General features: G+C 40.1%; 2 protein-coding genes across 2 annotated transcripts in view; one reads left to right on the forward strand and one right to left on the reverse strand.

Moving 5' to 3' along the window:
• Nucleotides 1–11187, forward strand: part of Cog5 (component of oligomeric golgi complex 5) — a 287917-nt gene extending 276730 nt beyond the window's left edge. Inside the window, exon 23 of the mRNA XM_021202362.2 lies at nt 10711–11187. The gene's annotated coding sequence lies outside the window, so the exon portion shown is untranslated. The remainder of the gene's footprint in view (nt 1–10710) is intronic.
• On the reverse strand, nt 335–24889 carry Hbp1 (HMG-box transcription factor 1). Its single transcript, XM_021202364.2, has 11 exons — nt 24550–24889; nt 17220–17403; nt 13748–13976; nt 11174–11315; nt 10704–10815; nt 10506–10618; nt 8207–8363; nt 7286–7430; nt 5192–5512; nt 2717–2858; nt 335–1546 (listed from the first exon to the last, which is right to left on the reverse strand). The coding sequence occupies exons 1-11, from the start codon at nt 24562–24564 to the stop codon at nt 1529–1531; spliced, it is 1578 nt and encodes a 525-aa protein (XP_021058023.1). The 5' UTR covers nt 24565–24889; the 3' UTR covers nt 335–1528.
• Between the last annotated feature and the right edge of the window lie 1855 nt (nt 24890–26744).

Below are 26744 nucleotides of genomic sequence, written 5' to 3' on the forward strand. Positions count from 1 at the left end.
CTGCTTCGTGCCAGCCTGCCACTTTAGTGTTAAGCACATAAGGAACCAGTGAAAGAAGTCACATCAGCAGGGAGTTCAGGAGTATACACCTGACAGAGCAGCTCTACCCCAAAGTGATGTGGACATGCAGTCAAGCAAAGTAACTATGGCTGAGCCCAAGGCTGAGGTGGACAAACTGCTAAATGTTCTGGGTCTAACTACAGCTTTAAATGAAGTCAGGGTTTCTTTACACTGTCATTTTACTAGAAACAGGCACTCAGGACTTTACAACAAATTTAATTTCCTTTCTACAAAGATTTTCTATAAAGAGTAATATAAGGCCTTATTTTCTATTGTCTTTACTCCATTGTTAACATTCTTTAATTTTTAAAACCCCACCAGAAACCTACTTACAATACCAGAACTCAGTTCTATGAAGAATTTGTTTTCCATCTGCCGATCAGATTATACCGATAAGTATCGTGAATGCAGTCAACCAGAAATCAAAGACAGACCTTTTTTTTCCTTTTATTTGAAATAATATACAAGAATATAGTGTGCAAAATTGAGGGGCAATATGTTTAACAAGTGTAAATCAATTTTACAGCTGTGATTACTAACCAAAAATATCACTTGGTAAGTAACATGAGAAGCCATGATTGTAGCTCAGAGCAAAAGCAGCTGTACTGCCGAAGTACTTGCTCTATTTTAGAAGCTGGAGGGAGTAAAGTGCAAGTGTTGCACTGCAGTAAGTGCAAAGTCTGCCCCCATAGAGACACAATGACAACACAGATGTAGGATATGTGGCTGAGGAGACAGGGAACGCGGTAAAATACAATGGTGTCAACTGATAACAGCACCATTACAATGACTGTCCCAATGCTATTAACTGCACCTTGGCCTGACTTGGGCCCCACTGGAAATCATGGAGGTGTGCTGCCCCCTGGTGCATCCACTCAGCACATGCCCATGGTATCTGAAGCAGGTGGTTCTTTGAGCTGAGACAATGACACCAACACCATCCACCTGCCATGTTATGTTGTCTCTTGGCACTGGCCAGACTAGAAGCAACTGTGTTTGGCAGAGATGCTGGGCCATGTGGTGGCTATTCATGGAAAGGCCAGCGTCTGCTTCATTCCTGATATCGTGGGTACAATACAGATTAATAAGCAGTAAGGAGCTGATGTATAAACAGCAGTTACGTATTTTTAAATTCCCCTTCGTACAATTTAAAATAAAACGTATACACATCTTTCTACTGTACTTTAGCACCACAGGATATCAATTTTCAAGCCTATATTACCTGATAGATATATGAAGTTTGGAAGGAAAATAAGGCAATTTGGTTTACAATGTTGATAGTTATAGCTTACTTAATGCTCTAATGGAGAAAGCAATTCTCACCCATTAAATCATTACAAAACTCAATGCTCCCAGCATTTTATGGTCACACAAATGTAGGACAAATGGTGAGACCAAGGTCTTCCAAGCTTTTCCATCCAGAGTCAGTACTTAGGCAGATACAGACTTACAAACACAAGCATCCGGTTTAATGCTGTTGAGAGCCCTGTGGAAACAAAATAGGGAAGATTATCACTTTCCTAATGGCTCATGGCTTAAGTATCTGGAAATTTAAACAAATGTGAGACAAGCATGCACAGAAAAGTGGTAATGTCCCAAATGAAGTTCCAGACATTAGAGAATTTGTAGGGAATGGGTATGTGATTCCATAGATATGCTTTGCCTTTAAGCATAAAGCCTTGGGTTCAAACCCCTGCACTAAATAAAAAATGGTCCATCCAAAGCAGAAGGCAGCAAGACCGACACTTGAGTTTGTTCTGTGACTTTAATGTACATGGCTGCACTCACACAAACACGTCCACATACGCAGAACCTGAGGGTTGTATTGCATAGCTATAATCCCTGAAAGGATTATAAGGGGTTAGAGGCGGAAGGATCAGAAGTTGGGGGCAAAAGCAAGTTTGAGGCCAGCCTGGGCTACATGAAACCTTGACTCACACGCATGTACACCAAAAACACAGAAAACCAAAAACACCAAAAACACAGAATAAATCTCTACACTATAGTTCATCTGGTAGCTGACCCTACTTTAAAATAAATCCCTGAGCCATTTAACCTACAAATTATATAGGATTGGCTAAAACACCCTTAATAAGCCTTCTTTCTGATTACTGTTCAAATAATCTTCATTTTTAAAAAATACATAAGCTTATTCTAGTCTATCATATGGATTTTGTGCTAAATAATCTAAAACATAAACATGAAGGATGCTATTCAAGTAAAGAACAATTATAAGAATGGAGTCTACCAGCCAAAGACAGCATTGTGAAACTTCTTTCCCATCCTTCCTATGTCCTCAGATTCTTAACCTACGAGTTTCTGCCAGTAGCAGAAGTCTGCAAGGATGTTACTAAGTCTGAGGCAAGCCAGCAAAAACTAGAGATTTCCTACTGTAATAAGTTAATGGTGTCCATCTTTTAATCATACTACTAGTAGTATACTCTAAAACTTCCTCAGCACTTGGGGCATTCTTCAGCTAGCTTGAGAAAATCTGCTTGCTGTACTACACAAGTGGTTCTTGATAGAAAAGGCAGACTCCATTATTAGGTTTGAAGTATAATAATGGTGAGGCATCTTTAAAGGCTCTGACATGCCATCAAGAGCACAAGGACACACAGAGCATCACATCAGGACTGCTGTCACTGCCTACACTTACTGAGTTGGTTCTTTTCCTTTTCCAACAGTCAGGGTTTAAGCGCTTTTGCTCCTCAGCCAGAGCCTTTGCTTCTAACGTGTACATCCTCCTTTCTTCGTTCTTCATCTTTTTCCACCTGTCCCCAAGGATCACACTTATGGCTCTGCAAAGTAAATATTTACATAATGTAAACTTTAATAAAATGTGCAGCAGCTGCTACTACTTTGGGGGTGAATTGTAAAAAAAAACAGAAGGGGAAAGATCAAGACTACCGTGGTCATTTCAACGAAATCCTGTCATATGCATCCATTTATCAGTTGGTGGAATAATAATAGTATTTATTTACAATTGTTCTAAAACATCCAAAATTGCCAGAAAACTGGCAATTTTCCAAAGGAAAGTTCAGTGTCAGCAGCATGGGGCATTCAACTTGTATTAAAAACTTATTTTGTGTGCAAAGCTATTCAAGCTACTGTGGTTATGATAATAAAAGCTTTACTCCCCCATGCAGTGCAAGGCAAGTAAGAAAGACTGCCTTTGCAGTCTTTAGAGTTTATGTCTAGTGATCTTTTTAAAAGTACATTTTAGGTCAGATTTGTACTTAACACCAGACACTGGATTAAATCCAAAAGAGTAAGAGGGAGTTAAAGTTGACAGGACACATTACTGTATAAACGTGAAACTATTAGCAGTGACATCGTACCACACAAGAGACTCCTGATAAAGAAGATGCAGACAGTGATGCTTCAGGGGCACAGTAGCCACGACTAAAATGTATAGTCAACACATCAAACAACTGATTGTGCTATATTTCATTTAAAACCAACTCGTACAGATTTCTGATTAAAGATGGTATAAAATGGCTGACATATTTGCCATCTAAACCACAGGAATAGACACAGCAGTCTCAGCCCCCCAGAGTTATAATGTTTCAAATGGGGTGCTGATGCATGCTTGATGTTTTCTCTTAGGTTAAACATGGTGGGCAGTGCGGTGCACTATGACTCAGTCTAGACTCTGTACTCCTTCCTTGCGTAAGTTTCAACCTGATTAATGTATATGCCAACTGGCCTAATAGCTTTCTATATGTCTACATTCTGCCCTTAATAAAAAACTTCCTTATTCATGGAATAAAGATGTACTTCTATAGAAGAAAAAAAAAAACCAAACTGGTTTTTGATTTGGAGAAAGGTCCATTTGACTCACTTCCTGTCAATGTGTCACTCACATAGAAACAATACGGAAGTGCAGTGGAAGTAAGAGTTAGGAGTTACATGGGAGTTATCTTGGATAAATAGATCCTAAAATAGAAAAACAACAAAGTGGAAATGAGACAGCTACTCTTAAGAAAGACCTTTCCTCCAGAGTTAAAGTAAACCCAGAGCGCTATTGGCACTCCAGTGTTTAGAAAGTCTTTTTGATATGATACAAGAACACAGTACCATTTCTAGATGTCAGAGGACATATTTAATAAGCAAGTACCAGACAGGTGTGAAAAGAGAAACACATGCCCCAACTGTCAGGAAGTTGACCTCCAGGGGGCTAAGTCATTCTTAAAAATGCTTTTACATTTTAGAAGTATGCTTTCTGCTAAACTATAATATATTCCTGACCAGAGACTATTCCAATGTGAATTAAAAAAAATTACAGCGTCTCACTACTTAGCCCTGGCTACCCTCAATTCCCGTTCTAAAGAAATAACCAAATACCAGGACAAGGCTATTATGTAGAAACACATCAACTCTTAAAGATGCACTTGGAATGCAAAGCTTCTTTCTAAAATGTAGGTAGTATTAGAATTACATTCTTTGAGGGGCTGGAGAAATGGCTCTGCAGTAAAGAGCACTGACTGCTCTGCACTTCCTGAGGACCCAGGTTCATATCCTGGCACCCACATAGCAGCTCACAACTGTCTGTAACCCAAGATCTGACACTCCACACAGACAAACATGCGGACACCAATGCATGTAAAATTAAAAATTACATGAGGACATTACAATCTGAATTGAAAATTCAGTTATTTTATAGTGTTTTTACTTGTGATCCCAAGGACAAAGGAAATGGTAATTTTCATTCTCAGAAAAATAGGAAGATTGCAAGAAGGTACCTTTAGCATGTGAAGTACAAGACTGAACTCAGTAACTGATGCTGAGCTAAGTAAGGCTACAGCAAACAGGACTGACATTCTACTGGCTAAGTTTTGACAAATCTTATGTAAACCGTCAATGCTGTATGTCCCATAGTGAGGCTCATATATACCAAATCTGATCCAAGAAATTTACCTGTCCTCTAACAGGTAAATTAAACTTACTGTTTTCAAAGGGAGTACATAGTATAATCTATGTATTATAAATATATATATATATATATATATATATACACACACATAAGAAAATGGAAAGAAATCAACAAAAGATATTAAAGGAGTTTATTTTTACAGGCACAGTTACTATGAACTGCCCTGACAAGTCAGTAATTGTAGTTATTACTATTTACCTGTTATCTTTCCCTGGATACATCTGAGTATATTCAACTCTGTATTTTTTGGCAAAAAGCATGAAGGCATTCATTGGTCTTTTGCACTTATTAGGAGAAGTGGCACTCACAGTCCCTGAGCTGTGGCTTTTGACAGCTTTAGCATACAAAGAACTAGAAGAGAGCTGTGATGATCCAGGTGAACCACAGCTTTTACTGAATTCAGATCCCGCAAACTCTTGACCAGTACCAGGTCCTCCACAAGACAGAGATGCACGGCGCTGACGAGCCATACTACTCAAAACATAGACCGCAGAAGAGTCCATAGGTGTGAAGTCATAGCTAGAGAATTAACAAAATTAGATTGAGGTTATTAAAAATCTTGCATTTGACTGAAACCTTCACTGCCCCTTACCTGATGTGTCATTACCAGCACTACTTTACCAGCTTCTGCCACTACGCTTAGTAAGAAACCTCATATATGCAACTGAAAACATCTTTACAAAGCCAACCTCTATGCCCCACAAAAGAAGTTATAACCAGCATATCTACTTCACAGCAGCTAACTTCTACAGACCCCATGTGTCCTTCACTCTTCTAGACTCACTTCTTAACAAATTTGGTCATCTCATTTCTTGCCTAGAAATATAGACCTAGGAAACTAAAATGGAGTGGGTTGTATTCCAGGCCTGAAAGCTAACAACTGAACGACAAGAGGGGCAGCCATTCAGCCTAGTACTCCTAGCATTTAGAAAACTCAGGCAAATGGATCTCCACATAGAGGCAAACCTGACTGAGCACCACAGAAGGTTCAAGGCCAACCTGCCCTAAGAAGAGACCCTGTCTCCAAAACTGGGATAACTTCAATTTGCATAAGCCCCAAAGCACCAAAACAAACTAGGCATAGTCCCTGCTCTTCACCAAGCCTGGAGTTGGGGGAATCCATCTAGTCCCCTTTATATGAAGAAAGAGGCCATCCGAAATATACAGTGCCAAGGATCCTCACCCATAAACCAGTACTTTCATACTTCCAATGGCCAAATTCAAAAGTAATCAAGCAACCACCATATTAAAATATTAGCTCAAAAATCAAAGCTAATATATTCATACCCTTAAACTATCTTAAGCCCTTACCAAATGAAGTTTAAAAAATTATGAAATCCAGTAAAATACCAATAGAATAGAATAAGCTAGCTACTAAAATTTGAAAACTCCACCATCTAGTGGAGAAATCTGTCATCTATTTCGTTGAGGATACAAATGAATTTGGTTTCATAGGTTAAGCATACCCAGAACAAGCACTGAAGCAATGACTATATTCACAGACAGCTTAAATGACTGCTGTGCCCTCTCAGCACCTGTTCTTACCATGGGACCACCTTTAATCCTAGTACATGTTGATCTTCAAACACCTTCCATGTTTAGGTACTTTCTTCTTTTAAAACTGGAATTTTGGTATATGTCAGGAAGAGGATCTTATTTGGCCAGGCTCTCAGTAAAAAAATCCTATGTCACGAGAGTCTAACAAACTTCTCTGACAAAAACATTTCATACATTTGTATTATTTATTCCTGGAAGCTGAAAATATGCTGAGTGAGGACTTAAAAAATAGGGCTTGTTATTTCTTCTGTCTGGGGTTTTCCCTTCTCTGACTACTTTGTATCCTTTTGCCATTATAAACTGTGACATGAACATAGAAGCATTTGTCTCATGAGTCCACCTAGTACAATCCAGTTTAGCAATACTGATATGGCCTGTGAACAATTTGGTTACAGAGCTATTTACATAATTTTATACTCGTTTACAAAAACTTACTTCATGAGCCAGCAAGATGAGTCTTTCTCAACTGCCCTCTCTCATCTCTCAACTGGACTGACAAACTAACTAGCTTGCTTCCCAGGGCCCTTGCCTCCTTGTTCCCACTGCTGGAATCACAGACAGGCCACTACACATACCTGGCAATCACAGGGTGATTGGGGGGTTGGGGGATGCGCATACTCAGATAGCAAGGGGACCAGTTCCCAACCACTTTAAACCTTAGCTTTAGTTTGACTTCAGTTATGACTCAGCAATCACTAGGGAAGAAACTTTAACAGAAAAGAAATGCATCATTACCTTTTAAATGTATCAAAAACACCTGAATCATCAAAATTAATGGCATCAGGGTGTCCAGGAGGTAGACATACGTCACCAATATGAATTTCACAACATGGAATGCCATGCTGTACCACAGTCAAGCTTGGATAAAATGATGACCAACCTAGAGTTAGACAACAAATGAACATGAGGAAAGACACAATGCACCCATTAGAAAACACATGGTAAAAAGAACAAGTCTACTTAGGTCTGACATACCATGTCTCTCACTTTCAAATAAAACCATTACTAGGATTAAGCACTTCTGTTTCCGCTATGTAAAACCCCCCCCCACAACTAGTTTAATTCAGAATTTATTTATAAACCTTTATCAGATACTGACCACTTTTAAACATCTGCAAAAACAGTTAATAAACTATGAAACAGCCTATGAATTAATAAATTATGCTTTACATGGTATTTCTGTAATAAAGCTCTAAAGAGCAACTATGGCTTAATAGCCTACTTGGTAAATACAAACAAAAATGTTGAATACCAAGCCCGCCACTTCTCACATTAAACCTGAGAGCTTACAGTATGCTACATGAATGACATTTCTCATGCACATGGCAACATTTTTTCTGATCATGGCTAAGGCACTTAGACACTATTAAATATAATTGTAAACATCTGTTGAATTTTATTTGGTTTAAAATAAATTTTCAGGATTTTTCTTAAAGCCACAAAATGTAAGTTTTCTTTAAAGTTTTTATAAACTCGGAACTAAAGATGGCTCAGCAGTTAAGAGCACTGGCTGGTATTCTAGAAATCTGGGGTTCACTTGGCAACTCACAACCAGTTGTTAACTGAAGTACCAAAGGATCTGATATCTATGCAGGTAAAACATGCACACATATGAAAATAATAATAAAGTTTGTATACATTCAATTGAAGCCCTACCTTTATTTTTAACATAGAAAGGGTGGTCCAGCTTGCACTCTACAGTAAGCAAGCCATCTTCTACTGTACCAGGATCAAATGTCAACTTCAGTACAGACTCACCGAATGACACACTCTCTTCATGGGATAACAACTTTAGACCATCAGACCCATAGCCCTGAAAGCATATGCATGGACTAAATAAATTGCAAACGTTCAATTCAACAAACAGTGAAACTCCCAATATATGTCTTGATTGGAAAAGGTAAATTTAGTCAGTATCTCCAGCTTTAAAGTAGCTTCAACCAAGCAGTGAAGAAACAAACACATATCAATGACCAGAGTATATATCAGACTGGAATATGCATTTAACCCAAATATAAGTAATATAAAGTTTAATAAACAAAGACTATCTATGATAGACTAAGGAGGACTTTGAAGTGAGATGTAAAAGATAAAATTTAGAAAACGAAAATGCCTAGGCTAAGAACAGCTGCATGTAACAACTTCTTTGAGTAGTGCTAAGTAGTAGTGCTTAAAAACAACAACAAAAACAAAAAACAAAGAAAAAAAGGTAAGTTCAAACTCACGCAAATAAAAATGGGTCAGTTAGTAGAGGGCAAGATGAAATCTCATTCAGAAGGTGTTGGTGGGAAGTCAATATGTCATTATTTTTAAAGGTATATCTGTATTTGTGGGTGTACAAGCTCCAGTAGCTGTATATGCAGGCGCTCTGCAAAAGCAGTAACTACCCTTGCCATCTTTCCATCCCCTGTATTTTAATTGAGGTTATGAGATACCCACTGTACATCTTGAGTCCACAATTAATGAGAGAAGAACCAAATGAAATTTAAATTCAGTGGGCATTTACTGAGTAATACATGTCAGGTGGTAGGCTTACAGAACACATGAACAAGGTGAAAAGAAAGAAATCACAATGTTTACCCTTACATTCACAGAAAAAGACACAGCACCCAACAAATTATTAGGTGATCAACAAATAATGGGATAAGAATGTTGTGAATCCTTATGGAATAGAAAACTGAGTATGAAGGGATGAGAGGGAACTCTGAGAGAAGGCTCTATTGTTAAGAACACTGGCTGCTCTTCCAGAGAACCTCGGTTCAATTTCTAGCCATCTACATGGTAGCTTATAACTGTTAACTCCACTCCAAGGGATCTGACACCCTCACACAGACATGCACATGAAGGCAAAACACCAATGCACATAAAATAAATAATAAATGTGTTAAAAATTGGCCTTTTTTTCTTAAAGCTACTAAGATTTTAACCTGAGTTTACATTACCTATCAGGATGCCAAGGCCCAGACAATTAGAGTCAGTCACATAAGACTTGCTGGAGTCTACACTGAATTCAGAGTGCTCTCTACAGAAATGGTGCCTGGGTGCTGTCAGTGCCCCAGTAACTAGGGCTGGGAGGAGGAAGACTCTCACGCTGGCAGCAATAGGCAAATGACTGAGAACTAGGGTACTGTGCTGTCTAAACTAAGGGAAGGCAATGTCAGGAAGTAGTTCAATGAGCAAATGTTGCAGAGATTTCAAAACTAGGAGACAAATTTTTGTGTAAAGTAGGAGAAGCAAAATCAGACTGCACACTTTACTAAGTAAAGAGTAACATCAAGATGAAGACACCATGCTCAAGATAGTCAACTTCTTCTCAAAACTCAACAAGAGACAGGAAGCTCCAAAAAGGAATTTTCAATTGCTATTTTATATTCTCCCATTTTATTTATTCATTTATTTATCCTGCAACAGAGGTAGAGAAATTAAAAGTTTTCTGTTTTGTTTTTGTTTTTGTTTTTGTTTTTTTTGGTTTTGGTTTTTCGAGACAGGGTTTCTCTGTATAAGAGAAATTAAAGGTTTTAAAAGTAAAATGTGTCAACAGGTATTTATTCTAATGTTGCTTACTACTTACAAATATAGAAAATGATAGTTTCCTGGGGTCATTTAAAAAGTAACCTCAAACTCCCAATTAACCACGGGAGAAATGAACTGGATTATATACTTAAGAACTGAAGGTTTTAATTAGTTTACTATTTGTCTTTACAGCCAGTCTAGTTTTCCAGAACAAGAGCATTTAAAGCATAAAGCTACCATGTTACAAAGACAGCCCACCTTAAAAGCGTAACTGGCAAGTGCTACAGTCACGGTTCTGTCCACCACGCTTAGGCAGTGAGCATTCTCACTCCCTACCCAGAGGGCAAGGTGCCCTTTAAACAGGGATGCAAGTAGGGGTTCCTCTAGATTAACCCTGAAGGTTGACCAGTTTGAAATTCTTTAGAAGGATTTTAAATGAAACCTTGTGAGTGCCCATTTGGATCTCTTCCTCATTATCGCTGCCGGCAAGTCTAGCAAAGTCTTCCACATCTTGCCATTCCTTGCTGCTTTCCTTATGGAAGCACAGCCGTGTGCCTGAAGTTGAATTAGAAAGAAGGATCAGATAACACGCCTTCTGTGCTACCCAAGGCAGCTGCAGACCATTCAAGTGTTTCTTTACCTTTCAGAAAGCAGTGCCAAATGGTGGATGGCCAGGAATTGCACCAGCCCAGATCATCATCATCTGACAGGGAGGACATACAGAAAATGCCCGACTCTGACTCACTGTTTGCCTGTACAGAGAAAACAGAAATTTCTGTTTTGTTACTTTTTAAAGATCTTTTAATACGTCTTTTAAACTCAAGCTTTCAAATATAACTTAGTTGTAAGATTAAGGAAAGTAAGCTTTCACTATTGAAGGACTTTTTTTCTTGAAGTTTTAAATATTGTCATCTGTAATAAATTTTCTTAAAAATAGAAGTAAATACAGAATCAAATGCATATAATTAATGAACAATGAAATAATTTTGTCCCTCTGTATGTTCTTCAAAAGAATTTCTTAGATAGGGAAAAGGTTTTGTTTTGAAAAAAGGAATGTTTTGCAACCATTGTATAAACTTTGTAGAAGTTTGACTTCATGAATAAACTCACCCGTTCATGTCTTACTGGTGTTTCTTCCTTCCAGTGGTCATGAGGGAAGGCTGGCCCACTCTTTGAAGAAGAGGACACTGGTGGTGGGCGTGCATAGGAATGTAAACTTTTGCTAGTAGCTATGATGTGTACAGGAGATGATCTAAAATAAAGTAGTTTTTATTATCAGTGTAGGCAGGTTCATAACGAACATCTTTCTCTTGATAACAGCATAGTGCCAATGCTGTTACACAAGAGGACAACTATGGAAAGCTCTAGTAAAGACAGCAAGCTAGCTGTCCCTTGAATTTATCATTAACCTTCCTCACACACATACTCACTGGTATATGGAAAAGTGTTCTTTCTTATTGAAGATTCATCACATTTTCTTAAGCTTTTTAAAAATCCAAAGTGGAGGCTACAAGGAGAAACCCTGTCTCAAAAACAAACAAACAAAAAAACAAAAAATCCAAAGTGGCAAAGAACTTGGGATTTTCCTGCCCCAAGGTCAAGGATTGCACGTATGTACACTACATCTGATTCCCATCTCTTTTATTCCCATACAGATAAATATGCATATCACTATTAAGTAAATACCCATCTATTTCTTACACTCAGAAAACTCAACAGTTCTAAACTGGCCAGCCATGTGTCACTGGGTGAACTGCCTTAAGTAAAACTAGTAATAGAAAACAGCCTGCTTCCATTTCTTGTAAGAAGACACTATTTTTTGTGTTCTAATACAAACCTGTTGAAAAGCAGTTACACATAATCATACAGATAGTCCAGTCACTTTCCCACAAGGATCACTTACACACTTTCTTCCTTCCCTTGGCAAAGTCTTTACTGAGCAGTGCCCTTTCAAGCACAACAGGGATCCCAAGGACACACTAAGCTTGGAATGCTTTAGACAACAACCTTCAATAACTCACATAGTTAACAGCTCATGAGTACTTGCACAGGTCATCACGAACAAAGATGTAAAACAGGGAAGAAAGCAGGACGACTCTGGTGAGCAGCACAGAAAACACCTCCGAGAATGAAACTACATCCCCAGGGTGACAGTCCCTTAACTTCTGTATTTATAATCATTCTCTACTTGGTTTACTACTTCCCATGAGCCCCCCCTACTCCCTTTCTCTGTAGTACTGCAGATAAAACTCATGTTTTTATCCTGCACATGCTCAGTAAATACTCTTCTACAGAGCTGTCCCTCAGCCCTTCTATAAACTGTAACTTGAATGTGAAGATGAAAGAATGATAATGCTTAGCATCAGGGTTCTGTCTGTTTGGTGTATAATTATAGCAAAGGAGCTAGGATGCAGCTTATTAGTAAAGTTCTTCCTAGTCTGCAAACTGCCCTAGGTTAAACAGATTACTGTGAAAAATAGGAATATAGAGGAAATTTCTGAAAGAGAAATTTCCTTCCCTATGGAAATTTACATAGAATTTAACTGAACTGAATTGCTCTATCAAGACCAATCTCCTGCAAAATAGACCAAGCATACCTTAACAGAATGCAAGGTAGCCAGGTTTTCATGTTTATATCATGTGTAGCACAATATTGTACAACTGGGGACCAATACCAAAGTCCAGAGTTCCTCCTACTTGGCTAGCATAATCTAATCTAATTCTTCCAACAGAGAGAAAACTGGGGCATTTCTCCAAGCTGTTATATTTAGTAAAATGATACTCACTTAGGTCTCCCTAGGAATACCAACTGGGATTTTCCATAGTTTCAATACAGATTAACCCATTTTCTTGACCTTTGGTCTAGATATATGAAGTGATTTTATTACTGGGAATCTAAGGTTGTTTTTTGTTTTGTTTTTTAATGTTTAGATTTACTTCCATTATGTGTATGAGTGTTTTGCTTGATTGTCAGTGTACCATGTGCATGCCCGGTGCCCAAGCAGATCAGAAGAGGGCATCAGATTCCCTGCAACTAGAATTAACAGAGGGTTGGATGTAAACTACCATGTGGGTGCTAGGAATCAAACCTGGGTCGTCTAAAAGAGTGCTCTTAACTGAGCTACATCTCCAGCTCCTACTTTTAGATCAGCAAACCACAGAATTAGCGAAGATAATCAAGGTTACACACACAATGGAAAAATAACTATAGAACACAATGAAACAATCTACAGTTGATAAAGTTTAAAATAAAACTGTTTAATTATGGTTCTTTAAACAATTTTTATTTCTAAAAGTTTATAAAAGTGTACTCAGACTATTTTTTGACTTTTCAAACACATATTTTTATGCTACATTTTCTCAGTGTTATTTGACTTTCAAAACAATGAAATCATCTTTGATTATTATAAACATTAATTCCGGTGACTTTAAACATTAATCATCCATTGAGTAGCTAATGCCATTACTGTAAAATTAGGAGATTTCAAAACAGTAACTTTTTGAAATTAAAATGTCTTTTCCATTTATGTGTGTGCACAAGCACTACAGCATGTATGAAGTCAGAGGACAACGTGCAAGTTTACACCTCTGGCTTGGTAGCAAGCTCCTTACCCACTGAGCTACCTGCTATCTTGCTGGTCCAATGAGACAAGTCTGAAATGCAAACATAATCCATGTTCCTACCTGTTATAAAATGAGCACTGCATCAGTGGACTTTGTGGACTAGTGGCAATATTTGCTAACTCTGTTAGCCAGTCCACCTCATCTTCACGGTGAGTATTTTCCGGTATATCTGAGGTATTCTGGCTCCAAGATGATCTGGGATATTCTTGATGAGATACATCTGAACTTAGCTGGTATATGGCAGATTGGGTAGGGTCACTTTGAACAGCCTGAAGTTCAGGAAGGTCATCTAGAAATAAACCCAAGATTATTTTTTAAAAATATTATAATTAATAATATAGTAACTTCAGTTAGGAATATACATATTTAACTAATTTGTGAGGAAAAATAAATTCAAAATTGGAATCAGTCATTTGTTGACAGAAAAAATTTTCAACATAAGCAATTCCTGTCCATGCCTGCAGGATAAACACAAGGGATGTGAATATAGCAATGGTTCACTGCTTGAACCATGTAATTACAAGAGGTCAGAGCCTGAGAATCAAGGTTCAGTTTGTTTTCTATACCTCATCTGGATCTATATACCAGATATGTTCCTACATTAACAGATTAATGAAGAAAGGGGCATTTAATGTATACATATAGTTCTTAGATATAAACTTTATTGGCCTGTTAAACAAGTAACTGCACTATTAAAGGCAAATGCTAACAATGCGACCAGACAGCACACTATCAAATCTTAGGCAATGCTGCTTAATACAAATCTACTTTTTGTGAGTTGGGTGTCATGATACATGCTTTGTAGTCCAGGATTTGGAGGTCTAGACTGCTGGACTCCAAGTTTGTAGCCAGCACCGGTAATACAACAAGACACTGATTCAAAAACAACAAAGAAACAAAGAAAGTCGTTCTATTAAGTCTGTTTTCAGTTCTTTTATTTAGCTGGACATGGTGATGCAGGCTGTAAACCAGTATCTGAGAAGCAGATATAGAAAAGCTGTGGTTCAGTTCAATGTCAGCCTGACAGTACAGTAAGGCCCCAGACCACAACAGTAAGACAGTATTCCCAGTTCTGTTTAGTGCCACCTTTCCCAGTGCATTATCCCCAAAGGCAGATCACAGAACCTAGCTGTTTGAAGGAAAAATTAGGGAAACTACCCAAAATTGTGAAATTCTTTAAAAGATGGGGTGGGAGGAGGGGAGGAATCTCACAGCCCTTTTAACAAACAAACAACAACCCGGCGTGGTAGTGCACTCTTTAAATCCCAGTACTCAGGAGGCAGAGACAAGTGGATCCCTTGGAGTTCCAGGCCAGCCTGGTCTGCATGGTTAGGACAACCAGAGCGACATAATAGAGACCCCGCCTCAAAAAGAGGAAATACAAAAACAAACCAACAAAAGTTAACAGAAATCCCCTCGAAAAAGCACTCATACATATGCACATGCTCTCTACAGAGCTGCAGGGTCTCTTAAATATGCAAGTCAGGAAAAACTTTTCTAAGGGCTGCTGAGATGCTCAGCAGTTAAGAGAACTGGCAGCTCTTCTAGAGGACCAGGTCAATTCCAAGCATCCATATGGAGGGTAAGAACGGTCTGTACTCCAAGACCAGATCTAACATCCTCTTCATGTTTCTGTAGGCATCAAGAACCCATATAGTTCACATACATTTTATTTAGACAAAACACCCATACACGTAAGATAAAAAAGAAAAACTTTTAAAATTACATACAAATATCACTAATGAAAGAAAATTCCCTATAAAGTGTTGCCATCACCTCATTTGAATCTTCTACTGAAAAAGTACAATCTAATCTCAAATAATTCTTTCAACTGTACCTTCTAGAATAACCAATGTTCTGTACCATCCTTCTGTGAACATTAATTATTTTGCTTTATGCTATGTAGTAGTGACCTCGCTTTACCATGTTTTTAATGATCCAGTCTGTGTTTTCTTTCCACAAGACAATGGAGAATAAAAGAAAGTGGCCAATACAACAGAAAAGAAAAACCTCAAACACCGCAAAAACTCTCCTATTCAACTAAGTATCCCCATAAACTATTCTAGAATAGACCCCCTAAAACTAAGGTATCTTAGTTAAAAATAGTAACTGGGGTTATCCATTCATTGTTAACACTGACTACACAGTATCCATTTCATTGAAAAAGTTATAAAGCACACCAACTAGATTCCAAGTGCCGATTTTTAGGCTGCTGTAGCTATCTCCCTTATACCTCACTGTCAACACCCTGCCTTTAAAGGTATCATTTCTTTATTATGAAAAGTTTTGGTTTTTCGAGACAGGGTTTCTCTCTGTATAGCCTTAGCTGTCCTGGAACTCATGCTGTAGAACAGGTTGGCCTTGAACTCAGAAATCCGCCTGCCTCTGCCTCCCGAGTGCTGGGATTAAAGGCGTGTGCCACTACACCCGGCTTAAACTACTTTGTAAATGAAGCCACAGATAGGTGGGGCAAGCTGCCTGGCCTGGTTTACTCTGGGCATGTGATATAATAATGGACAATCAACCATTGCCAAAAGCGTCGCTCTTTATAACCACTACTCAAAAACTATTAGGATCCAGAAAATATGTGGTATTTAAAGTTATACAGTCTGTCCAGAGACCTTTAGGACCTCCAAATTCCCAACCATACAGTATCACCATCATTTATTTGTAAAGCCAAGGCATTTCCCTCTCATTTCCATAAACATTCGTGACAGGAAAGTCAGGGTAAAGAGCTGAGCAGCAAGCCAAAGGTCCTCATTAACTCTACTGTAGAACAGCAATGTGCAAGCAACTTAAAATCACTACTCAATAAACCGAGACATTCTACAAACATCTCTCCGGAGTAGCTCATCAGAAATAATCACTACAAATGTCTGATCCTCAAATTTCATGGGTATCGTCATTTCCATATCAGACCAACAAACAACTATGGAAAGCTCACTAAGAAAGTGTAAAGTCACATGACAGTTTTCAAAACAAAGCATGTAATAGTATAGTTTGCTCTTGACATACAAAATAAAACTATTTCCTTGACAAATTTTCAATCTTGGTGAGTACCTAAACAGCCCCCACTGTTTTCAGTAATATTTTAATGGAGACTTCCTCAACACTGAACAGCATAGGAACTCAAGTTTGGAGCTTTACAGCTCACATAAGAGCTACATAGCAGTACAAGACCTGTGTGTAACTGAACGGAGTCTGGGACATGAGATAAGAGCACTCTGGGCTCTTGCTAGCTGGCCAGTCTCTCAACTGGTAAGCTCTTAAGTTCACTGAGTAAACAAAAAGGAAGGTGGAGAGTGACAGAGATCCTATCCAGAGCCACTCACATGTGGGCCAGTGTATGCACATGTGTGCACATGCTACACCTACACTTGCACACACACTCAGAACAGAATGTTAAAAATTCCTATTACACAAGTTCTTTGCATACTTTTTTAGGTAGACAAGGCAGGCAGAGCAGCTGATTAAGTATGGTAATTAATCTGAATCTAAGGGAGATTATAAAATAACTTTTCATTTTGCTTACCAAGCTCCATGTGCTCATCACAGGAGTTGTATCCTGGAGAGGATGGCAGGTTCTCATTACACTGCAGCAACTCCAGTGAGTCATTCATTCCTGACGCTCTCTTGTCCATCACCAGCAGGAGTTTCTGTACTGCATTAGGCATCTGATTTGTCTTCACTTCCCACACCATGTTATGGTGCTCCGACTTGAAATGAAAGAAAGGTAGTGTCATGTGACTTGGACAGTACACATATAAAAGTCAGTCAGTAGGTCAGCACTATGCTGCATTTCAAATTAATCACACATCGCCATTTTATTTTGCTCAACTCCTTCAGGACAACTGCACAACTGTGCTCAAACTGAATCATACACAAATCTCAAAGGATTAACATTGTTAATTCAGAATCTTTTCCCCTTAATAGTTAACAGAATTATACATGCTTTCATTTTTCTGAACTCTCTCTTCAGATACAAATACTAATAATTCATAATTCAGAAATCAAAAGAAAATTAAGCCCAACCAACTTTCCCGAAGTAAAAAGACTAAAAGATCTGGGGATAGTGGCACATATCTTTAATTCCGGAACTCAATGCACAGAGGCGGCAGATTTCTGAGTTCAATGTCAGTATGGTCTACATAACAAATTCCAGGCCAACCATGTATACCTAGTGAGACCATATATTAGAACAGAGACAGAGCATGCTATCTATCACTTTAGGTACTTATGAGTTTATCTGAAAGTCTGAAGTATTCTAGAAAATGTCTGTTTTTTCCTCATTACTACAACATTGTAATTCATCAGTCTTAGCCCAGTTACACTGTTGGGATATTATTTCCCATACATTACCAGTATGGCCAGATTAAATGTAACTTCTCAACTATTAAATCATGCTTTCTGTGCCTCTCTCTACCCAGTCCTTCAAACACTGAGCAAATTTACCCTAATCCGTGATTCTCATTCACCTCTGCAGCACAGAGTCATACACATGCTAAAACTGTTGCCCAAGTCCCATCTCCTGAGGAAATGATTTGTTTGTACCAAAAACCTGTTCACTGGTTTTTGTTTTCAAAAACCCAAGTGTGGTGGGCTGAGAATTGCTGGGATTAAGAAAATGATTGTTGGGCCAGGCATTGGTGGCGCACACCTTTAATCCCAGCACTTGGGAGGCAGAGGCAGGCGGATTTCTGAGTTCGAGGCCAGCCTGGTCTACAGAGTGAGTTCCAGGAGAGCCAGGGCTACACAGAGAAACCCTGTCTCAAAAAACCAAATAATGATGATGATGATGATAAGATTGTTAACAAGTTGGGGTAATGTAGAGGCAATGGTGTACCACCTGCCTGTCATGTCTGACTAGGGTTCAGTCATCAGCACAAGAACACTACTTCCTTTTTAACCATAAAGTTAATTTAATGAGTATTACACAAGGCACTACAATAGCTGCAACAATGAGCAGTTAAGCAGAACACCAAGGGACCTAGGCTTTAGTGGAATAGACTTTAGTATACAGAATAAGGCTTAGCTGTCAACAGGGGAAAGGTGGGCTCCCAACAAGAAAACACACCAGCAAACAGATCTGGTAAAGTGCTACTGGATGATGTCAGGAAAATAGAGGAACTAGTATCACCAGGAGTGCTCATGGATACTAAAGCCGTAAAGTGAGGTGGAGTGAGTCTTAATCCTAATGTAAGGAAATGAAAGAAAAGACAAGGGGGTATGGACTATAAACCAGCTTTGTCAAATGCTAGGCTAAATGCTCTGAACGATCCATTTTAATATCTTGCCTTGTTTGTAAAATGGAATTAAAAGTACATACTTCAATGGCTGTTGATAAAACTGAGAACAAAAAACATTTCAAATACTAACATAAATCCCATGTTCAATATGAAATGGTTGGTGTTATTAACAATTACCAGTAAACAGCTTGCAATTTGTGGACCTGAGATCTGATGTGAGTGAAACTACAAACAATTTCTTTCAATCTGTACAAATCACATTAAAACACTCTCTGAATAGACAAGGTGTGTAACACATGCAGGTTTTGTTTCGTCTTAAGAACCCTTATCCTCAATTTCTGTCTAAGCCAACTGCTTCCAGAGTTCTTTGCAAGCTCTTGTAAAAGGCAATAGTAGTAACAATTCAGACTCCTTATCTAGTCACTCCTAAGACGTAGGAACTAGCCATTCTTTCCAAGTTCTCTCAAACAGCTAATACTAACTGTTTGAATCACACAGATTTTAACTTATGCCATAGAGATCTATTGAACTTAAAGAACGTAATTCAATCTATCTTTGTGATTTCCAATCCTTCTGAACATCTGTACTATATTCTTTAGACTGAACCAGACTTTGGCTCCAGCTGCACCTGGAAACACCCCACTTCACCATCATTGTCAGTTAGCATTTGTCTCAACAGTGCTGCTCTGAGTCCACAGGATCCTCTATGGAGCTGTCTGGTTTCTCTCCCCCTGCAGAGAGCCATTCTTCCCAAGTAGGTCTTCCCCTCTCCCCAGCAACAGGCTGCAGTGCAGACCACTCAACATGGACAATATACTTAGAATTTCTACCACTCAGAATTTCAGCACTTGCCCTATTTATCTTATCACATCATAACTGTGTGTAGGGGGGAATCCTAACTTTAATGCAGAACTACCTACAATTAACATATTCATATTACAAGTGAATATGTACTGTTTTGGACATTTGACCTTCCCACTCTTAGGGTGAATTTGGTTTTTGACGTAAGCTTTGCTAAAATAAATGTTTCGAATTTTATATGTTTTAGATCATTGTTTTGTTTTTTTTTTTCTATAAAGTTTTGATTTTTAAGGTTTTTATGTCCTGTACAGGAAAAGAAAGTCTAAACATGCAGACAGAGGGCTTGTTTTCCTCTTCTGGTTGCATAATCTGTGACCAGTAATTTATCTTTACACTCCTAGTGTTACTTATCTCACAGGGCCAGTGTAATAATAAAGCAAATGAAAACACATATACACAAGTTGTTGGTCTGTGGCTTCTTACAATCCATGTTGGGGAAAGCAAGCCCTTAGAAAATACAGAGGTATTTTCAGTCTTTCTTCAAAAACAATCCCACAGAGGTGATAGCAACTGACAGTGTTTTGATAAACAAGCCCAGTTTTGTTTTGCTTTTTATTGAGACAGGGCTCTGTGTAGCCCTGGCTGTCCTGGAACTCACTCTGTAGACCAGGCTGGCCTCGAACTCAGAAATCCGGCTGCCTCTGCCTCCCAAGTGCTGGGATTAAAGGCGTGCACCACCACGCCCGGTTTACAAGCTCAGTTCTTAACACCTCCTGGTAGGGCCAACCCTATTGTTCATTCATGCTGTACACACTACTCTGGTATTAGAACATGCAACAGGACTGCCCTTGTATCTAAGTTAAATATCACTTGTCAATTCTTCATTAAGTCAGTGATTTTCAAAGGTTCAGTTCTCTACATGTACTTCAAATTCCATGTTCAAATATTCAAAATTGAATGTTTTGTTATAAACATTCAAAAGCAAATATCCACAACCTCTTAGGAGAGAACACAAGACAACTGAGAAAGTGGGTTTTTAGAACACCTGCCTGCCTGCCTGTTTCCAGAGCACTGCCACACACTTCCTTACGTCTCAGTTACCCAAACAGCCTTGTGCACTTATGGATGAGGAAAGCAGGACTCTAACCACTGAGCGGGACCATTTTCCTTCTACAGAAATGAAGAGAAAAAATTAAACACTGAGCTCAAAATATGTTAGACTCTGGCTTTCAAGAGTTTCTAGGCCAGGGGGTGGTGGTACATGCCTTTGGTCCTGGCAGAGACAGGTGGAACTCTGAGTTCAAGGACAGTCTGGTCTACAGAGTGAGTTCTATCAACATTACCAGGGCTCCACATACAAACCCTGTCTCAAAAACGAACACACAGTTTGTTCTACCTCTGTTCAGCGATCCTTATCAACTTTGTGAAAGGCCCTTTTCGACCTCCATGAACTTCCATGTACCATCCAGACTGTTTAAATTGTTTTCAAAGAACTCTGATGCGAGGAACTGAAGTACCTAAAATGAGTTATATGCTTACAAGTGACAAAAGGCACTAAAACTATCAAATATTGGCTATTATTTTATAAAAATATTAAATAACTAAGTATCAAATTCAACTTTCTATATCAAAAACAATTAGGAGACTTTACTGCAGTTCTTTAAAAATATTCTAAATATCTCTTCTTTGACAAGTGTTTCTACTACTCTAGCTTGCCACTGAGCTAAAAAATGAAAACAAGAAGCCACACTGTGGGTTTGGTACACTACACTGCTATAGCTTACCACTTACTGCGTAATACCACCTTTGTGCTTTTAATCACTTTGTGCTTTTTAGTCACTGATACCTATTTCCTTATTTGTCAATAAATTAAACCTATCTACTCCTCAAAATACAGGTATAAAAAAATACATTTCACATCCTTCTTTGCTGAACATTACAAATCACATCTAAGAAAATTATTTTCATGTTCAGTCAACATGAAACACTAATACAGACTGTAACCTTCCATGAACAGTACTGCCAATTCAAGTAATATTTAAAGCAAGTCATTTTGAAGAGTTAAGGGCTAGTCGATTCCTTTTTCAGGGGCCCTGGGTTCAATTCCCAGCACCCACCCACATCAGCTAACTATGGTCTGTTAGCTTGTTTCAGATGGTAGCTCCCACTACCTCTTCTGGCCTCCTCGGGTACTGCAGGCCATTACAGACGAGACAAAACCTTCACACACATTAAAAAAAAAAAAAAAAAAAAAAAAAAAAATCAATGTTTAAATGAAATGTTTCTATGACAGAAACTACTTTCCTAAACTTAATTACAATCCTGGACATTTTCATATTATTATGACAACCTGTGAAACAGCCTTCTTTTCTTTTTTTTTTTTTTTTGTTCAGACTTGGTGGGCAAACTTAACCTTAGCACTCAGGAGGCAGAGGCAGGAAGATCACTGTGAGTTCTAGTCCAGCCTGGTCTATACTATGAGTTACAGACCACCAAACAAGCAAGGCGGCATTTGTATAGCAGCGTTAGTGGCTTTTTATTTTCAACGATTGCTAAGGATGGAGGACTGACAGGAATTCAAGGCCAGCCTGGATTAGACATCAGAATCTTCAGGACAGGTAGTTTATTCAATTAAGATTATGCCGTCTTTCTTTCTTTCTTTCTTTCTTCTTTCTCTCTCTCTTTCTCTCTCACACACACACACACACACACTCACTCACTCACACACACACACACACACACTGAAGTAACCAAAAAAAGTAAAAAAAAAAAAAAAATTCCTCCAATAAGAGGTTAAATTTTACATTTCACTCTTTTTTCAAGTAGCCCTGGCTGGTCTGGAACTCAGTATGTGGCCAAGGTCATGACCCATTTTTCTGCTTGTACCTCCCAAGTGCTAGGGTTACAGACCAGGTATGGCTTAAAAAAAAATTCTAACTTCCATAATGACAATGTAATATAAATTATGACTGGGACTAAAGTAAATGCAGATCAAAATATGAAGGTACATAGAATTATTACTGACTTTGGGTAGTAAACAATTGAAATGTTTCAAATTTTCTTAATTATGAGATTTGTTTTCCCCTTCTTGTACACATGTGAAATTTAAAACACATAAACCATCTGTCGTTGTTTTATTAATAGTTAAGGAATAACACGATAACTTTTAAGAGAGCACTGACATCTTCATTTCCAGCCCATACACAGACCAGATTGTGATGCACACAAAGAACCTTCAGGCCCAGAGTTTAAGTTCATGCTATATGCCTGCTTCCGACGCTGGGAGAGTAAGAATCTAAAGATAAAATACAGTAGTGATAATTTGACGGTATATTAAGAGTGGAACAACCTGCCGTTCAAGTACACTTGAGAAATGTATGACAAAAAAACAAAACACTGAGAGGGCATCCTTTTATTTAAGTCAGGGAAGTGAACAAAGGAAGGGCTTTCCCAGGAAGAAAAGGTAACTAGGTTTATAAAACTAAACTGGGAGCTATAGTAGAAAATAAAATTTAAAAAGGTTCTGAAATTTACTAGTCGAGTTGAAGTAACGTTCAAAAGACCAAGGCAACTCAAAAATTTATCTTAAGTTTCTTTTTTTTTTTTAATGTAACTCAATTTCCCCCAATACTTAGTTCGACAAAGCTGGGGTTAAAGGGAGAGGTGAAACACCGGAACCAAAACACAAAATTACTGCTCCAAATCACTGCTGGAGTTAAAGACTACTTAAGTATTTACAATTGCTGAAATCATTCTTAAGACTGTAACCCATTCTAAAATTCCCCCCTCTCCCCAGAGGATAAAGCTCCCTTAAGCCCAACTGAGTCCCCCCCAGCAGGTACAAAGTGCCAGGAACCGTGTCCCGCCCAGCTGTCAGTGCCTTCGCCGGCTGAGAAGTCCCAGGGAGCGAACTCGGAGCGCTCAGCGCCCAGAGCACGCAAAAGCGAGGCTCGGGAAGCCGGCTGCGCCCCGACTCCTTTTTGTTTTGTTTAAATCGGCCTGCGGAGGGAGGAGCCCGGCCTCGCCCGCCTGCCCGCGGGGCCTCGTCGCCGGGTCAGGCCGAGCAGCGCCTCCCGGAGCCGGCCAAGTCCACCCCCACCTCTTTCGCCATTCATCGCTCCCTCCCCTCCCCCCATCATGTGACCGCAGCCTGGACGCCTGGCTTGTTTTTCCCCCTTGGCGCAGCCCCACCGCGCAGGCGCCTCGGAGCCCATTCATTCGAACTGCGTAACAATGAGCCCCGGGCCCGACGGCTCCGCGAGCTCCCCCGCCCGGCCCGGGCCCCGGAGGCAGCTTCGCTTCCCCGGAGCCCCCCGGCCCGCTCGGGCTCGCGGCCGGCGTCCGCCCCTCGGGCCCCCGCAGCGGGGAGTGGCGAGTCAAACTTTCCGGAGCCCTCCGGAGCGCCAGGCCCCTCCCCTGCCCCGGCCCCTTCCCCGCCGGCCCCCACCGCGAGCGCCGCCGAGCCCCGAGCTCCGCCACCCCCACCGCTCCGAGTCCCGGGCGCCGTGGCCGTCCAGCCCCGGAGAGCTCCCGGGAGGCCCGGACGGCGGGTTCCGCGCCGGGGATCCCGTGCCCAGGGTCCCGAGGGTCGCCGCTCCCGCGGCCGCCGCTCGGCCCCGATGCTCCAGCCCCTCCCTTGCCCACCCCCCAGCCCTCAGAAACCCCGCGACCACACGGAGTCAGGACGCCGGCCGCCTGTCGCGACAGCGTCGCCAGCTGCTTGCCTGCGCGTTTCCCGACGGCTGCCCACCTCTCTGGGGCGCGCCGCGACTCCCACCGCCGCGTTTACTCCTCAGCCGAAACTTTCCTACTTACCAAACCCGTCGCCATTACCAAGTCTTTCAAGCTTCGTCTTCCCCCTCCCCTGAAGCCCCCGGGGGGCTGAGCCTTCGTCCACCTTTCTCGTCTTTAATTGGTGTGAAGAACTGCCACTCTAAGGCTCCGCTTATCCATTGGGTAGTGCCGTAGTCCGTCTCGGTGGGCGGGCATGTATTGACTTTTCTGTTGTGTTTACTGGAGAAGGTGGCTTGTCAATCACTACAGAAAGCGCTTTGGATTGGATTACTGCCGAGACACTGGGGACGGGAGCCAAACTTTGCTATCGAAATGGATTGTGGGTTGGTAGTCTCCGCCTTGCTCCTCAGCTGAGGAAATTGCTGTGGGGAGGAGCCGAATGAACTACATATCCCAGAGGTACGCGCACAGCGCAGTCTTGATAGTAAACAAGAGTCATAGGGACACGTGTATCAGCTCGTTTGTTTTGGTGTCTGAGACAAAAGGGAGGGGGCGGAGGAAAGGAGTGTTTTAAATCCAGGGCCACCTCTCTTCCTTTTGGCCTCCCAGAGGGCTCAGAGCGTCCTCGGTTGGATGTTCTGGCACCCATTCCTGGCCATAAACAGCAGAGTCGCTTGCTGCTCAAAGTTTGGCTGGTGGCCAAGGTATTGTTTTAGTGCGAGGGGAAGAAGCTGACTGCACAAGCGGAAGCAGTACAGGCTCGCCAGAGACTTGATCACTTACAAATCACGGCCCAGGCACGTTGAGGATTACAAAAGTTGATTCAGTACTGCCCTCCCGCAGCAGATGAACTAGATAGATTTTTTTTTCCTCCACCAGCCAACAATACACCGCCAACAACAACTGGGGAAGATTTACCAATGTCCAGTTTGACCAGAATTAGTTGAGAAACAGCCAAGTGCTATGTACTGTAGGGTTTAAGAATGAGACAATATCGGGATTAAGAATTTATACATCTGTTACGAATACTGGATGATTGCTTTGATTTGAGACATTCGAAGGGATGTTTCCATATTGGCCTACATTTTCTTTAAGTTCATAGAGGAGTGTAGGTAGGCTGTGTAGTCTGAAGTTAGTTGCTAGATTACTTGTGTCTTTGGTGAATATTTTAACTGTCTCTCCCTCCTTAAGCGTTCAGAAAGAAAACTGTCTTTCCACTGTTTCTACTAGAAGTTCCTCCTGATTTTTCTAAGGGAGTTACCAGAAGTGAGGAATGGCTTTTCTGCTTTAGTTGCTTCCTTTTAAAGGAGGTTGCTCATAGCATCTGGGTGCAGCTAGTCTGTAATTGGCATTTTTACTATTCACATTATAAGCATTACTCTAGGCATTACTGAGCTTTTTTTTCCCCTTTGAACCTGAAGTGTTCAACCATGTAAACTATGGATTAGGTTTTCTTTCTTTCTATTACTAGAAATGTGCTGAAATTGTGAATGGAGAACGAATTCTACTAACGTCCATTTAGGGAAGAGCTTGAAGTCATCCTTCTTTAAAACTGCCTGCATTTCTATACCTGAAAGCTACATAACAAAGTCAGTAAACAAAATATTTACTTGTATATGGTTGAAACAAGGTTTCAAATTCCTTTAAGATCTGCTTTTGGACTCTTGAAGTGGAAACTGTTTCTAAAATAGCCGGCCCAAGTGAGCAGGGATTGATATTCTGTTCACAAACAGTAATCAAGCATTGTTTTCCTCAAAATAACCCAGAGGAAAACCCTCCCCCAAAATGCCTGATCCACCCCCCACCCCCCAAGTAAAAGAGTAAGACCCTAATGTACAATTTTCAGATACTGTAGAGTGGTCCCAAAAAAGCAGGACCGTGTTTCACTCATTTTGTGTTTGTTGTACTCTTCTTTAATGGAATGCCATCAAGATCCATAACTTAAAAACAGAAACACCAATATTAATTTAAGTAAACAATAGTAACCTCTATCCTTGGTGTATACTTAATATTTTAAAATTAGTACCTGTGATATTTATATGTCCTCAAAACTAAAAAGTTGTGTTTTCCAAAACTGAAATCTTCAAAGCTTGAGCCACTGATTTATCAGGCCCTCTTGAGTATGTAACACCAACTTCCCCTGATTGTTAGGAAAAGGGCGGGCGGGGGGGGGGGGGGGGCGGGGGGGGGGGGGGGGGGGGGGGGGGGATCCAAACATAAAAACACTTTCCAGGTCTTACCAAAAGCCTTAGTGGTTTGGTTTTTTTGTTTTGTTT

This window comes from Mus pahari, chromosome 7 (assembly GCF_900095145.1).
Source record: "Mus pahari chromosome 7, PAHARI_EIJ_v1.1, whole genome shotgun sequence".
Classification (NCBI taxonomy): domain Eukaryota; kingdom Metazoa; phylum Chordata; class Mammalia; order Rodentia; family Muridae; genus Mus; species Mus pahari.

What these genes read in the sequence shown, in the direction of transcription:
- Hbp1 (XM_021202364.2), bottom strand. An exon ending in TGATGAGCACATGGAGCTTG is followed by an intron (nt 13,977 to 17,219) that starts GTAAGCAAAATG and finishes GTTTATTTCTAG; the next exon opens with ATGACCTTCCTGAACTTCAG. An exon ending in TATCCAGGGAAAGATAACAG is followed by an intron (nt 2,859 to 5,191) that starts GTAAATAGTAAT and finishes TTTACTTTGCAG; the next exon opens with AGCCATAAGTGTGATCCTTG.